At 44.1% G+C, this 16,946-nt stretch overlaps 2 protein-coding genes and 1 pseudogene across 2 annotated transcripts in view; 2 read left to right on the top strand and 1 right to left on the bottom strand.

Annotated features, from left to right (window-relative positions):
- Positions 1-10,124, top strand: part of LOC114785606 (NACHT, LRR and PYD domains-containing protein 12-like) — a 438,381-nt gene extending 428,257 nt beyond the window's left edge. The window contains exon 13 of the transcript XR_003749083.1: positions 9,654-10,124. The gene's annotated coding sequence lies outside the window, so the exon portion shown is untranslated. The remainder of the gene's footprint in view (positions 1-9,653) is intronic.
- Positions 997-10,756, top strand: LOC114785631 (NACHT, LRR and PYD domains-containing protein 12-like). Its single transcript, XM_028972067.1, has 6 exons — positions 997-2,864; positions 6,830-7,003; positions 7,270-7,437; positions 8,043-8,216; positions 9,401-9,447; positions 10,168-10,756. Exons 1-6 carry the CDS (start codon positions 1,045-1,047, stop codon positions 10,698-10,700), a joined length of 2,916 nt encoding a protein of 971 aa, XP_028827900.1. The 5' UTR covers positions 997-1,044; the 3' UTR covers positions 10,701-10,756.
- Positions 10,757-12,588: 1,832 nt separating this feature from the next.
- LOC114785484 (nuclease-sensitive element-binding protein 1-like) lies at positions 12,589-16,184 on the bottom strand (annotated as a pseudogene).
- Between the last annotated feature and the right edge of the window lie 762 nt (positions 16,185-16,946).

Genomic DNA, 16,946 nt, shown 5'->3' with positions numbered 1-16,946 from the left:
ACAACTTGCAGTGAAGTGGAACTTCCTGCAGGAAATGCACGTGCCAGCCAGTGTTACGCATCAACTGGTATAAACTGGTATATACGAGTGTCCACTTGAGACATGATCTAAAACGTGGCAGCACCTCTGTGGCGATTTGTACAGACTTGCTGCTTGTGTTTGATTAGGACATGCTTATGTTAACTACCATTGAACCTGGTCAACCTGCACATACAGACATTAACAAGGTTGTGGTCTGATGGAACATAACCAGCAGGTAGACGTGCGGCAGGAACCTTCCATACGAAAGGTTCGGCCAGTCTGTGGTGTAGCAGTACAAATTGTCACTGAGGTGTTGCCGCATTTTAGATCATGTCCTGAGTGGACGCTCCTTTACTGTTTTTCCCACCAGTACTCTTGTTCTCTGCATAGGGAGAAGGGAGTCACACGCGCCCCCACCCCTGGCATCACTCTGCGCCCCCCCAAAAAAAGGAATATATGGAAGTAAATTTGTGCCACTTTGAAGAAACGTTCTGTGCGCAGAAAATACAATTACAAAGTTAATCAGCGACCTACTCTGCCCTGGGACCAAGTGTACTGATGGTCAAACTGCACAGAAGTCCAAAAACATTCCTCCCAGTCACGCCCCTCCAGGTCATGCTGTCATTGCCCACGTGAGCGTTGAAGTCCCCCAGTAGGACAATGGAGTCCCCAGTCGGAGCACTATATAGCACTCGTCCCAGGGACTCCAAAAAGGGTGGGTACTCTGAGCTGTTATTCAGCGCATGTGCAGCGATCTTCTCAATAAACTGAAAAATTTAAATAAATGAAACTGACACATTGTAATAATAATCATTAAATTAATAATTAAAAAAACTATAAAATGTAAAATATAAAAAAATGCAGTTTCAATTTCATTCTAATTCAAATTCTACTGGCACAAATATTAGCCCATAAACATGCTCTATTCCTAAATCCACCGGTATGTGCATTAATAAAAACTGGTCTTTATTAAACCATATTCCTCTTTTGAAAGATGACACAGACATCCTCCAGGATGTCACAATGACCAATAAAGAAATAATGAAGAGGAAATTTGAACACGTTTCTGAAGTCACCATGAAGGGAGGAACTCAGATCCACCTGGACAGCATTTATACAGAACTGCACATCACAGAGGGAGAGAGTGAAGGAGTGAATAAAGAACATGAGATTTGGCAGATTGAAAACACAGACAGGAGACCAACACAAAGCACAGTCATCAAGTCCAACGACATCTTCAAGCCCTTACCTGGACAAAGGAAAACGATCAGAACTGTCATGACCAAAGGTGTTGCTGGGATTGGAAAAACTGTGTCTGTTCAGAGGTTTGTTCTTGACTGGGCAGAAGGGGAAGCAAACCAAGACAAAGACTTCATGTTTGTTCTTCCTTTCAGGGAACTCAATTTAATAAAAGATGATCGGTACAGTTTCCACACTCTCCTGATTTACTGCTACCCAGAACTTAAACATCTGCAAGCTCCAGAGATACAAGACGTGATGTATAAGAAGTCCAGGATTGTCATTATCCTTGATGGTCTGGATGAAAGCAGACTTCTGTTGCATTTGCCATCTAAAGAGAAGCTGTGTGATGCACTACAGGAATCCTGTGTGGAAATCCTGCTATCAAACCTCATTCAAGGGAATCTGCTGCCATCTGCATTCATCTGGATAACCACCCGACCAGCAGCGGCCAATCAGGTTCCTGAAGATTACATCAGCCAGAGAACTGAAATACGAGGGTTCACTGACAAACAGAAAGAAGAATATTTCAAGAAGAGGATCCGTGAGGACCAAGCAGAGAACATCATCTCACACATCAAGACATCACGAAGTCTGTACATTATGTGCCACATTCCAGTCTTCTGCTCCATTTTGGTGACCGTACTTGAGGATATGTTGGTCCATGATGACTTAGAGGAGAAGCCCAAAACTCTGACTGAAGTGTTCATCTACTTCCTGCTCATTCAGTCAAAAAACAAGGAAAAGAAATATGAAGGGAGGAATGAAAAAGACAGAGAAGAAGTCCTGGAGTCCAACAAAGCAATGGTTTTAAAGTTGGCTAAATTATCGTTTGAGCAACTTCAGGAAGGCAAAATCCTGTTTACAGAAAAAGACTTGAAGCAGTGCGGCATTGATGTCACAGATGCCGCAGTGCATTGTGGGATGTGCACTGAAATCTTCAAGGAAGACGCCAAGTTCTTCAAAGCAAAACTCTACTGTTTTGTCCATCTGAGTGTTCAGGAGTTCCTTGCTGCTTTGTACGTGTTTTACTGCTATGTGAGCAGGAACATGAAGGCGCTAAAGTGTTTCATCAGTCGTACATGGAGAGTCTCATTAGCCAACTTGCTGAAGGCTGCTGTGGACCAATCCGTACAGAGTCAAAATGGACATCTGGATCTTTTCCTCCGTTTCCTTCTTGGAATCTCACTGGAGTCCAACCAGAGTCTTTTACAAGGTCTCCTGCCCAAAACAGAGAATAGCTCAGAGAGTCTCCAAAAAACAAGCCAGCACATCAAGAAGATGATTAGCAACGAGGAGACTGGCTTTGTCATAAGACATTTTAGAAGGCACTACAACAAAACCAAAAAAGTCGGAATCTCCACCGAAAGAGCCATGAATCTTCTGTTGTGTCTCCTGGAAATGAAAGACACTTCACTGCACAATGAGATTGATTCGTATGTGAAATCAGGTGATAAACTCTCACCTGCCCACTGCTCAGCCCTGGCCTACATGATCCTGGTATCAGAGGATGTTCTGGATGAGTTTGACTTGAAGAAATACAACACTGATGATGAGGGCCGTGAAAGACTGATCATTGCCGTGAGGAACAGTAGAAAGGCTCGGTGAGTACCAGACTGGTAAATATACGGTACAATGCAGAGGTTTTGCACAGTTGTGATAAAACTAGGTTAATTTGTGACATACTGCTGGTACTAGGTCTGTGAGTTCAGGTGGCAGGGCAGCAGTGAACGGGAAGAGGGGAAGATGTGGTCTGGGTGCAGCAGTCAGTGCAGTCAGGCCTATCCCACTAGTTCAGTTTTGGCTGGTTCTATGGCAGCCATGGGTAGCCAAGAACAACAGGGTCTCCTCCACATGATTGTGGTCAGTAGTCAGGCACAGAGGGTCCTTTTAAACTCAAGATGACCCGAGCCTAGCAGGCGTCCATCTAAGGCTTGAACAGCCATCAGATTGAGTCGATGAGTGTTTGCCCCTGGTAACCATGTGTGGGGCTTGATAACCTGATGACACACTATGGGTGGCAGAGCTATGGTGTGGAGGCGTGCTCTCCAAGGGGACCCTGATGATCATCATTTCCTGCTGGCCACTGGGGTCAAGCTCCTTAGGACATTCCCGGTAGTTGTAGCTTCAATCTTGGCTCATCTCAGTTGCATGGGTTATTCGCCCAGAAGGGGGCCTGGGGTCTGTGTTTCTTGCATGGGGTTTGGGCGCTCCTTGGGGGGGTGATGAGGTGTCACAAACCAGGTAATTGGTAAGCTGAAATAAGTCATGTAATGTAAGCAACCAGTCATGGTTGACCAACTCGTCTTTCAAGTCCTTGATAAAATACTGTGGGGAGGGTCTTCAAAGTGAGCAGACAAAAGAAAAATCTAATCACATCATTATTTGTCACAACCCGTCTTTGGGGACACTTGTAGGATTATATATCAATCAGTCATTGACTCAAACAGGTATTTGTGATCATCACACATATATGTTGAAACAAAGCCATTTACAGACACAGAAACTGTTTTGTACGAGGCTAAAACCTTGGTGAGGAACAGCCATATTCTGCTACCAAGGTGAGGTTGTGGAATACAGTTTCATGATAGACCAAACACCATGGCAAGGCTGACACAATGAAATGCGTCCTCTGCTTTTAACCATCACCCTTGGTGAGCAGTGGGCAGCCATGACAGGGAGCAGTGTATGGGGACGGTGCTTTGCTCAGTGGCATATCAGTGGCAGCTTGGCAGATTGGGATTCGAACCTTCAGCAACCTTCTGATTACAGGGCCGCTTCCTTAACCGCTAGGCCACCACTGCGTAGGACTGCCATATAGACACATACGCAGCATTCAACACCATCACCTCAGCATCTGGTCAAGAAGCTGAGTTTGCTGGGCCTGAACTCCCCCCTCTGCAACTGGATCTTGGAGACCTCAGTGTGTCCAGATCGGGACAGCATCTCCAGCACCAACACACTGACCACTGGAGCTCCTCAGGGCCGTGTGCTCAGTCCAATGCTTTTCACCTTGCTGACCCACGACTGTGTAGCGATGAACAGCTACAACCACATCATCAAGTTTGACCATGACTTGATCATTGTGGGTCTCATCAGCAAGAACGATGAGTCAGCATACAGAGAGGAGGTGCAACAACTGATGATCTGGTGTAAGGTCAACAATCTGTTTCTGAACGTGGACAAAATTTAAGAAATAATTATTGACTTCAGAAGAAAATGGAGGGAATATCGACGGTTCTTGTGTGCAGATCGTCAAGAACACAAAGTTCCTCTGTGTTCATTTAGAGAAGAACCTCTCCTGGAATCTCAACACCAGCTCAACAGCCAAGAAAGCCCAACCTTTCTGCAGAGGCTGAGGAAAGCCCGTCTCCCACCACCCAACTTCTATGAAGGAATTATTGAGAATATTCTGACCAGCTGCATCACTGCCTGGTTTGGGAACTGAACCATATAGGACCACAAGACCCTACAGAAGATAATGAGGACAGCTGAGAAGATCATCTGAGTCTTTCTACCCTCCATAACGAACATTTACCAACACCAGCTTTGTGAAGGACTCTGCACATCCTTCACATGCACTCTTCACCCTCCTACCATCCGGGAAAAGGTACCGAAGCGTTCGGGCCCTCACTGCCAGACTCTGCAACAGCTTCATCCTACAGACCATCAGACACCTGAACACTCAGGGACTTTCCACTCTGGACTGACACACACACACACAAACACACACACAAACTACCTCTGTTATATTGTATGATTATCTATCTGTAATATCATCTATTAAGGCGCTTTTCCATTTTGTACAGCAGTATTTGCACTATTTTACTTGCACATTTATTATTCATTTTACCTGTTTAGTTCTGTCTGTCTCATTGTTGTCTACATGTTTTTTGTTACTCTTGAACTGTCTGTGTCCCGTTTGCACTTCATGTATCCCAGTTTGTCGGTGTCGCACACGTGCACTTTATATCAGTGTGTAACTTTGTCTAATCGCTCAAATGTTCCAGGTAGGACCAGGTTCCAGAGAAACATTCTTTCGTTTCACTATATACTGTCTAACATGTATATAGCTGAGATGACAGTAAAGCTCATCTTCAACTTTTACGCTGTGAGAGACAGAATGTAAAAAAATCCAGGAAATCACATTGTACTATTTTTAATGAAATTATTTGTATAAAGGTGCAGAAAATGAGTATTTAACACCTACAAACAACCAAGAATTCTGTCCTTCACAGACCTGTTGTTTCTTGTTTAAGAAGCTCTTCTATCCTTCACTTGTTTCCTGTATTAATGGCGCCGGTTTGAACTTGTTGTCGACACCTTCGAACAGTCAGACTCCAACTTCCACCATTGCTGTGAGCAGAGAGCTGTCTAAGGACAGCAGGGACGAGATTGGCTCCTCCCAGTCTTGTGCAATCTACAATAGGCAAGCAGCTTGGTCAGAAGAGATGTTTGTCCTGGGGCTCCGTGCAAGATCAGACTCGCATGGGAACAGACTGACTGATCCGTATTAACGACCTGGGGACATTTGTTGTGAAGTGATTGTCATTGTGATACACAGCAGCACAGCACACAGTGTCAAGATGATGATAACCATCACCATTAGTGAGCAGTGGGCACCATGACAGGCGCCTGTGGGGACGCTGCTTTGCTCAGTGGCACCTTGGCGGATCGGGATTCGAACCGCTAACCTTCTGATTACGGGTTCACTTCCTTAACCGCTAGGTCACCCTCCTTCCATCAGTAAGAGCACTGAAGATGAAACATGGCTGGATAGAGAATCTGTGCCAAGTGGACTGCCAGGGACAGTACCTGTAATTTCATAACATGTTAGACGGTACATAGTGAAATGAAACCACATTTCTCTGGAACCTGTGTGGTGGGAATTTTTCCGTCTGAGGAACTGCAATGAAAAGAGGGTGAACTGATTTGATTGCCAAGTTTAATTTAACATGCGCATGGGGGGACTCGCAAGAAGAACTCCCAAATCTTGAATACAGTTCACAAGCATTTATACCACTCTAGGTGGCGCAAGATATGAAAACAGCCTTGCACCGGTTAGAACTACGGCACCGAACAAGGTCACAAAATCTTTCTTTTATCAGCCTGAGCGCAGCATAACACACTAAGTTTGGAAAACATTTTAGCCTTGTGCTTCAGCTGTCCTCTGACTATTCCATGACCAAAGGTGAAACACATGGAGTGTCAAGGCCTATGCATTTTTTTCCCCTTCACACCTGGTGCTACATGTAACATTTAAACATAGTTATGTACTGATCTTTAGTGCACGTTTCAACAGACAACTGGGCTACATAAAGTGCAAACAGGGGACACAGGCAGTGAAAGTGTAACATTAGAGACAAACAAAACATGTAGACAATAAGAAGACAGACAGATAGAGGTAAACTAGTGACATGAATAATGAAGTAGTGCAAAATGGGACAGTAAAATATTAGATAACATTACTACTGATTGTAAGGTACTCTGAATAAGGGTGTCTGATAAACACTGTAAATGTAAATGCTTCTGGAAAAGATAAGCTCAAAATGTCTCATTGTTTTAATAGACTGATTGGCTATAACTTCACTGAGGAGTCTTTCAAGAATCTATCATCAGCACTGGAGTTATCAAATTCCAACCTAAGAGAACTGGACCTCAGTTACAATCACCTGCAGGATTTTGAAGTGCAGATGTTGTGTTCTGCATTATCCAGTCCAGACTGCAAACTGGAGCAAATGAGGTCAGTATCCTACAGTCTCTGGAGTAAACTTGTCCTACAACTATCCAACAGCATCTTATACATTTTCCCTTGTTGTTGCTGCTGAAATGAGAGAACTTGGGGTGGATAGTTAAAAACTCTTCATCCAGTGTTTTTGGCTTCATTTTGAAGTCGTGTTTGTTTGTCCAGAGGACTGTGTAAACCCAATGATTTGGAATTCTGCACGATGATTAAAACATGTTCTTAAATGCAGTGACACATAATAAACTTTATTAATCCATCTTCAGTTTAAAGCAGTGTTCTTTCCAACGCTGTGAAGTTCTGGCCTCAGTTCTGAACTCAGGCTCCTCCCACCTGAGACACCTGGACCTGAGTGACAACGACCTGCAGGATTCAGGAGTGGAGACACTTTCTACTGGAGTGGGGAGTCCACACTGTACACTGGAGACACTGAGGTGAGAGAAGAAGAATGTTGTGTATTAGTTTTATGGTTTTATTTTCCACGTTTGACACTGAAAGCAACTATAATGACCTATTCTGGACCAAGATGGGTACAAATATACTCATTTTAGTTTTTATTAGTCTTAGTCATGTTCATATTCATTTTAGTCTAGTCATTTTTGTCAACTAAGGCATATTTTAGTCCATGAATTATCCATTAATTTTTTTGTCTAGTTTTAGTCAATGAAAATTGTATTGGATTTTTTTGTAATGTGGTTGTATTTAACACAGTCGATGTAGTACAAGTACCAAGTAGAACAGACAAAACCAAACCACAATATAATAACACTATTAAACAAGACATCTAGTTTTTGTCAGTGAAAATGAAGAGACATTTTAGTATAGTTTTAACATTCTAAACCATATTTAGTTTTTATTTGTCAGCAATAATACAGAATATATTTATTTATAGTTATTGTCACATGACCAGCATTTATGTCTTGTCTCATTATAATCATGTAAAAAGGGTTATTTTCATCATAAATTTTGTTGATGAAAATCAACACTAAGACTTCCTTACATGAACAATGCATGATTGTGTGAGTTTATTATCCTCCAGCTTGTCACGCTGCTGCATCTCTGAACGTGGCTGTGAGTTTCTGTCTTCTGCTCTGAGTTCAAACCCCTCCTACCTGAGAGAGCTGGATCTGAGCTACAACCATCCAGGAGAAGCAGGAGTGAAGCTGCTTACTGCCAGACTGCAGGATCCACACTGCAAGCTGGAGAAGCTCAAGTAAGATCTGGGACTGACGTTTACACTGCGCTATTGTAGACGTAACATATACGGTTATAATTACATGATTTTATTAATAACAGGTCGTGATGTAAAGTGGGCCGGTCTGAGACATTTAATTCCAGGGCTGATAATGAGTCCAACTCCGTCCCTGACCAAGACCAAGACCAAGGCTGGTCAAGATAACAGACTAGGGTTAGAATCCACATCACATTACTCACATCAACATTAGAGAAGAAAGGCGCTGCTGTAAAGTATCATTACTCGTTCAATCAAATTCATCTTTTTAATGATATTGTCCATGTGTCTCTTGTTTAAAATGTCCCAGATTTGTCATAGTTACAAGGCCTGATGGAAAATAATATTCTCAGCTATCATCTCCTGAACCATTTTATCAGACCTTGTCTGAAAGCGATGGGATGTACCAGGAACATGTTCATATTAAGTCTCTTATTCCAGGGACAGAGGTCTCCAGTAAGATATGAATATGGATATGTAATCATCCCTTGTTTTTAATTGAAGATGAAGTTCACTGATGTTCAAATGTTCACTGACACTCTTAAATACATTTTCTTCGAACAAATTTGTCAAATTAACATTAGTAAGACGGTGCTGGTTCACTGATCTACAGTTAGTTACTTAATAAAGGGTAGAGTACAGAGACCCTAAATACCATGAACTGTGCTGTTAATTAAAATAATTTACTCTAAATTCATTTTAATCTGTAAAATCTAAAGATGCACTTCAAGATGGAGTCAGAGAGGACTCAGCTAATCAAGTTTAATTTTCATTTTGGAATGTAATACAGTGAAATTGTTGCTGCTCTTGCACATAGACACGGGATTCTAATCAGCCGGACTCATTTTCCGACGGAAGGACGACACAGACTTCATCCAGGACCAGTTACAAGGTCCGGGGAAAATGCCTGGTTATAGATGGATGTTCACAAAGTGCAGAGAAAATGGCCTTCAAGCAAGAAAAGACCAAGTTAGAATCATATTAGCCGAGTTTCTGAGGGATCAGCATACAATCTAGAGTCATTATTAGCAGCTCTACACTCACTACAGTCACATCCTGCAGGAGCTGAACAGCTGCTGATGGGGTTCTTCTGCTCTGCTAGAATGGATCTGACTGGTTCTGCTGCATGCTGAGTTTATTTAGTAAAATCTCCTCTTTTCCTACAGTGTTGACCATGATGATGAATGCAGGTTGAAGTCTGGACCTCAGAAATGTAAGTTCTTCTGTCTTCTGGTAAAGTCACAGTGGATTTTGAAGATGTGTTTGTGTCAGAACTACTTTTCTGGTTCTGATGATTGAAATGTTCTTCAGCTCAGCAGCATGAGAGGTGATGTGTGTGTCTCTGTAGCTGGTAGTTGTAAGAAGTGTGATTGGTTGAGAGGTGACGCTGCTGGACTGGAGATATTGGAGACAAGTCACATGTTCATGTCCAGAACCAACATGAAGACATGATCTGAACTCTTCAGCTGGAGATGCTCCTGATTCTCCTCAATCAACTTGATCTTTGTTACAGCAGATAAAAATATACAGACGTTACCCACCTTAGTCCACAGCACAGACTGGATCCAGCGTTCCCATCATGGGAAATGAATAAAAGCTCCTGATCACCATCACCCACCTACTGACTTCTCCTGATGAAGGTTTACTGACTCTGTAGTTAAGAAGTGAAGGAGCAGCAGCATCACTGCAGCATGGAGGTCAAAGGTCACAGGTCAAAAATCCAGATGGTCCAGTAGCAGACAGATGAAGATTCTCCTTCTCCTCCTCCAACCTACTGGTTGTGTGGAGCTGAAGAGCTGCTGGTGGAGCTACACCTGTGTAAATGATGAGGTCACTCCAGAGTGAAAGTGTCAAGATATCAACTAGAAACAGGAAACACACACACACACACACACAGCTTGTTCTGATGTAAATGTTCTGTTCTTATCTGCAGATGCCTGTAAGTTCACACTGGACCCCAACACAGCAAACAGAAAACTCCTCCTGTCTGAGGGGAACAGGAAGGTGACGTGTCTGAAAGAGAAGCAGCCGTATCCTGATCATCCAGAGAGATTTGATGTCTGGCTGCAGGTTCTGTGTAGAGAGGGCGTGTCTGGACGCTGTTACTGGGAGGTGGAGAGGAGTGGAGATGTTTATATAGGAGTGACGTATAAAGGAATCAGCAGGAGAGGAATCAGTAATGACTGTCGTCTTGGATACTACAACAAGTCCTGGACTCTGATCTGGTATGAAAACAGATACTCTGTCAGACACAAAAGTATCAGCACTAAAATACCTGCCCCGCCCTCCAGCTCCAAGAGAGTAGGTGTGTATCTGGACTGGTCAGCTGGGATTCTGACCTTCTACAGCATCTCCTCTGATAAACTGACCCACCTGCACACGTTCCACTCCACATTCACTGAACCCCTCTACCCAGGGTTTGGGGTTTTTTCGGACTCCTCACTGACCCTGTGTGAGATAAAATAACATCCTGTACCTGCAGGATCATCTTCAGAAGAGTCACACTGATCACCACCTCCAACACACACACACTGTTACCTTGAAAACAGCTGTAACAGAGAAGAACCTGGTCAATGTTCTACTGTGGTTCTGGATTCTCATTGTTTCCTGTGCGGTGGAAATTCTGCCATCTGTGGAGCTGCAATAAAGGAAGTCAACTGAATTGATTATCCAAGTTTATTTTACCACAAGAGAACCCACAAGAGAACAGTTGATTACAGTTCACAAGCATTTATACATCTGGGGTATACGAGGTCGAAAACCAAGCTTGCACCAATTTGGACTGTGGTGCCCATCAGCGTCACAGAACCTTTTTTTTTTATCAGATTATGTCCAGCTTTTGCATCAAGCTTTTGCATCAACAAGGTCAGACCTAAGATACACAGTTGTTTTCTTCTGACTGTTCCATGACCAAAGGTGAAACACGTGGAGAGTCCGGGCCTACTAAATTTTCCTTCCACACTTTTTTTTTTTTTTTTTTTGAGTTGATTAATTGATCTCTACTATAGGCACCAAATTGTATATGATGTGTACGTAAGGTGAGGAGTACATAATTTCATAATAAAACAAAATTCAAAGGATAAAAAATGATTATAAAATACACAGCAAATTAATGCAAAATTACAAAGTAACGTAATATACAACCAGAAACATCAAAGTATACCACTCCATCAAGGGTTTAAGGTAACTGCCACGGGTGGACTGGACATGGCATGAAGGAGGACGCATTCGCACGATCACAGGACAGGGGAACATCTACACGCACAATGACCCGAGGGCGAACAGACACGAACAGGATAGTTTTATACAATTCTATAAATATACACCAGGTGAACACGATCAGGGACAATTACACAGTACGAACATGAAACTCCGGTCCGAACTCCGGATCCGGAGTAACCCCTGCCAGTCCGGATCATGACAGTAACTCATCACAGGCAGTTGTATTGACAGAAGAATATAAACTCAAAACTAAAGGCAAAAAAAATTTAAATAGACAAACAATTTAAAACGAAAATCAACAAGTATATAATCAAGATATAGAGTTATATGTCCGCATCGGTCTCATTCGAGGAGGAGCTTGATTCAAAGCATGATTGACCACTATGAACAAGAGTTACATCATTGTTACTGGTGGTCTGGGGTTTGTTGGGGTTCTGTTTGGGGAAGTCGCAAATAGAGAAGGAGGGGAACTTTTTGAACATTCACAGTACCAACATAGATATTACCAGGGGAAGGGTTAACAAAACAAGTAAAATTGTTACGAGCTACTTCAGCATCAAAAACAGGGGGAACCTACTGGAAAAGGGAGATCCCAAAAAGAGCAAAAAGAATCAAGGTTATCTTACATTTACATTTACAGCATTTATCAGACGCCCTTATCCAGAGCGACTTACAGTCAGTAGTTACAGGGACAGTCTTGCTCAGGGACACAATGGTAGTAAGTGGGATTTGAACCCGGGTCTTCTGGTTCATAGGCGAGTGTGTTACCCACTAGGCTACTACCACCCATCTTGAGTCATAAGTTGGATAAGACACGTAAAATTCAGTTCGGGTGGAGTGGGGGACAATCCTCAACAATGCAATCAGATTTCGCAGTGTCACCAGTAGCTTCTGTAAGTAACAACAAGTTATTCCTTTGGCCAAGTTTTATATATATATTTCCCCAAAATGTTTAACTGTCACATAAAAATAATGGAGAAGAACAGGTCTGTATAGATTCTGCAGGCTATTGGTAGTAATCTGGTCAAATGCATGTTGCAAGCTTAGATGATTGTCAAGTCAAATCTGTTTCTTATTGCTCAGATCTTTAAAGTTTCTTCTTGTTGACTTTATTGGATGATGGTAGAGATGTTTACTCAGCCCCGCCCTGTTCATCCTCGTTTTCTCAGCTGATGTTTCGGCTGCCTTGCTCTCTTTGCCATCCTGAGGTTCGGTGGTCTGGGCGGTAGTTGATGTTGCATCTGTAGCGCCGCTGGTGGGGCTCCTGGTTCTCTTTGCCTTCGCCCTGGTTCTCTTTGTCTTCCTCGCCTTCCCTCACCAGTCTGAGATGTGGGGGACTCCTTGGTCTGAAGCCTCTGTAGTAGTTCTGCCTCATTGGTTTGCTCTGGTCTGGACCACCCTGGTTGTCACTACCTTCAGTTCCCTCTGTCATTTCCCCTCGTGGTGCGCTCGTATATGGGGATCGGTGGCCATAGCGTCGGTGGACAAAGTACGGTGGATAGCGCCGCCTGCCAGGGAACAAAGTTCTGCGCTGCTGTGGCTGTGTGTCCCCCTCAGGAACAATTTCCTGGCTCTCTCTCTTCTTCCGCCCCTCGCTCTGGTACTTATCCTGGTAGTTGCGTGGGGGTCTCCTCCGGCGTGGGTACCGCCTGTAGCGGTTCCGGTCAGCGGCATATTTGCTGCCCTGGACTGGGACCCCCCCTGGGCCGGTGACATTGGCCACCTCGGCACCCTTCTCCCCTTCAACGACATCAAACTCCACAGTCTCACCGCCCCCAACACTGCGGAGGTATTTTCTTGGGTTGTTTTTCTTTATGGCAGTCTGGTGTACAAAAACGTCTTCTTTTGTGTCATTCCTGTTGATGAAACCGTAGCCGTTGCGTACGTTGAACCACTTCACCGTCCCCAGGACCTTTGTTGGAATGTGTGTGAGTGTGTCTGTGAGGGTGTGCATGACCTTGGTTGGAGCCTCCTTCAGGGCTGCAGCCGCGACTTCGTTTGGAGCTCCGCCCCGCTTCACCCGTCAGTCTGTTTGGGATTGTTCATGATGGGTGTGTTCTCCTCTGTGTCCACGTCTCTCGCCATAGGGAACACCACGTCCTCTGCTCCATCCTCTTTCTTCATTGGGACATTCTCGTAACATATGTCCACTTTGGTCGCAGTTGAAGCGCACATTCGGTTGTTCCTCGCTTCGTGGTCTCCACTGTCCTCTCCATCTTTTGTTGCGGTCTCGTGCCCCGTGTCCCTTTGGTTACACCTGAAGCACACATCCGGTCCGCGATATGAAGTGGAGTTGGCAGCAGCATGCTGCAACAGAGCCAGTTGTGCCCTGTGGGTTGAATCTTTGTTTTTGTTGTCTTCTTTGATCCTCGCTTGGCGTGGCCACATGATGCAGGAAGTCTTTGTTGCTTCACTGAGAGGGGGGGGGGGGGCATCAATGAAGGTATTTTTCAGGAGCGCTTCGTATGGTGCCATACTGCGCAGGGGTCATGTGCCTTTGAGCAGGACTCGGGCCATTTCGGTGGATGTCGGTGTGAATTCTCTGATGAAATCGTTCACGGCTCTGGACAGGGCTGCACCCCCCCGATCTGCATTTGGGAGGTGCTTAGAAGAGTTCAGAAGGTCTTCCGTTGTCCATGGTCTGTAAACAAATGTAGGCCCCCCTGTCCCAGCGACCTGAATCATGGGGAGAGTTGCAGCTGATGGTTCAGATGATGCGGGGCAGACCAGGTTTTGGGTGGAGAATATGGGGCGGCTGCTCTGGTGGTGTTTTTTTTCCTCTGAAGTCGAAGCAGTGACCCCATCATGCTGGGGTGGTTTCTGTTGTTCTTGTAACGGTTTCTCCAGCGGGAGTTGCTGCTGTTCCAGTGGGGGTTGCTGTTGGGGGTAGGGCGGAGGGGTGGAGTCCAAACTCAGGTCGACCTGTGCGCCCTGTAATGACGGATACAACCAGGCAGGTGCAGTATCAGTCAGCGCGGTCAGAGCGTTCTGGGTGTTTTGTCTGTCTCTTCAGTCGCTCTCTGCTTCCTATATTTTAATACAGTCTTCCATTATAAGCATTTTCCGAATTACTTTACTTTTAACTTTCTTTGACTGCAGTATTTTTTGCCTGCTACCCTCTAGCCCCTCCTTCAGCTTTTTTAGCTGAGTTTGACTAAGAGACCCACCCGCAGGAAAACCGTAATTTTCATGCCAGTCCACCAGATGATTACACACATCATTAACTTAGTTTCAGGACTAATAGGAGTGTCACTTTTCCCACTTTTATTTCCCATTTTTTTACGCACACAGCTTTCTCGAGTTTGTTCAACGAAAACAACTGCTGTTGCTAAGAGAGCTCACAGATAACTAATGGCTCACAATACTTCCCGTTTCACGTTTTCCTTTTGTGCTCTTGCCTTATAACTCACACTTTAATGATTGAATGATTTTTTATCTTGTAAAGAAGGCTCACACTTTTATTTCACACTCGATCTTCAAGATCATTTTACTCAGAAGACTTTAACCACTATTATCCCACACTGGATCTCCAAGATCCTTTACTCAGAGGACTTTAACCTCTATTATCCCACACTGGATCTCCAAGATCCTTTACTCAGAGGACTTTGACCTCTATTATCCCACACTGGATCTCCAAGATCCTTTACTCAGAGGACTTTGACCTCTATTATCCCACACTGGATCTCCAAGATCCTTTACTCAGAGGACTTTGACCTCTATTATCCCACACTGGATCTCCAAGATCCTTTACTCAGAGGACTTTAACCTCTATTATCCCACACTGGATCTCCAAGATCCTTTACTCAGAGGACTTTAACCTCTATTATCCCACACTGGATCTCCAAGATCCGTTACTCAGAAGACTTTAACCTCTATTAAACAAAATAAAAAGTTGGATTAACTCAGTTGCAAATATGCAATTCCCCATATCAATTTTGGATTTATTAATCTTCTAAATTCTGCAGTTTTCATTAAATGAGGGGTGGAATATTTTAGCTCACAGTGTTTGTGTCCCCAGGCGACAGAAAAGAGAAAAATCCCAGCGGAATCGGCCAAGGACACTGACCGAAGTCCCAGTCACTCTGAAACATACTGGGTGGGCGTGAAGTATGTAGATGAAGGTGAATTATCAAGTTTCATATTTCATCAAGGTTGTCAGGGTTTGACCACCATGCACCAGTAATGGTTTCACTCAGTTCTTCACATTTAATAACCAGTTTATTTATTGGTGTTTCCACATCTGGACTCAGACTCAGTGTTTATATCTAAGCTGAAAACACATCTGTTTTCTCTGGTCTTCTGCAAAAGTCCCAGACACAGCGTCAATTATTAAGTCCACTTTATCACACAGTCCCCCTATTAGACACAGACGGTGTTAAATTCACCCTAGTTAGGCTGTCCTAGTCAGGGTGCAGTGGAGTTATGGGATTTTGGGTAAATTCTGTTTCTTAAGTGTCCTTCGTTTCTTCTGGCTGTCAAGGGAGGGACCAGGGAGTGCGATGGCAGACACTATTTATGTTGGGACAACAGGACAGCAGGACAGGTGGAGGAGCTGCAGGGCTCTTTGGGTTTCAGGTGGAGGAGGAGAGCAGAGCAGCAGAGACAGAAGACGGCTTCTTGCCTGCCTGTGGGTGGCAGGGGTATCCAGCAGGTGGGAAGGTGGAAGCTCCACCTTGGCTGGTGGAGACAGGAGTCAGACTGGCGGATGTAGGTGAGGTTTGGGGGCATCAGGGGCGAACAATGGCAAATTATAACGAATAACAACAAACAAAACCAAACAAACACCGAAAAGCAGAGGTGGATGGTGCGGCAAGCGCAGCCCCGAAGAAGGAAACTGAGGCTCCTTTTATTCTGGCTGTTCACAGCAGGAACAGGAAACTCAATTTACAATCAGCAGACATCCTGCAAACTCAGAACAGAAACACCACAAAAACCAGCACGTAACAGCGTGATGATGGTGGGTAGAAACTGAACCGGGGTGTGTGTGTGTATGTGTGTGTGTGTGTGTGTGCTGGGAGGTCAGTAGTTTGGTGACGGTGGGTAGAAACTGAACCGGTATGTGAGGATTTCGTTTTTTGTTATAGGATTTCGTTTATTGCCTATTTATTTATAAACAGTATAAACATATTCCACAACTTGTACAGTAACACTTACACACATTCTTGCACATTGTTGTTGTTGTTTTTCTGTACTTGAGAGACACCGTCTACCGGAATCAAATTCCTTGTATGTGCTGCACTTACTTGGCCAATAAATACGATTCTGATTCTGAGTGTGTGTGTGTGTGTGTGTGTGTGTGTGTGTGTGTGTGCTGGGAATTCAGTAGTTTGATGATGGTGGGTAGAAACTGAACTGGTGTGTGTGTGTGTGTGTGTGTGCGTGCGTGTGTGTGTGTGTGTGTGTGTGTGTGTGCTGGGAATTCAGTAGTTTGATGATGGTGGGTAGAAACTGAACTGGTGTGTGTGTGTGTGTGTGTGTGTGTGTGTAACT

The sequence above is a fragment of the Denticeps clupeoides genome, chromosome 3, assembly GCF_900700375.1.
Source record: "Denticeps clupeoides chromosome 3, fDenClu1.1, whole genome shotgun sequence".
NCBI classification, from domain to species: Eukaryota; Metazoa; Chordata; class Actinopteri; order Clupeiformes; family Denticipitidae; genus Denticeps; species Denticeps clupeoides.
Note: the sequence above shows the minus strand (reverse complement) of the source record. Positions and strands in the feature narration are given on the sequence as shown.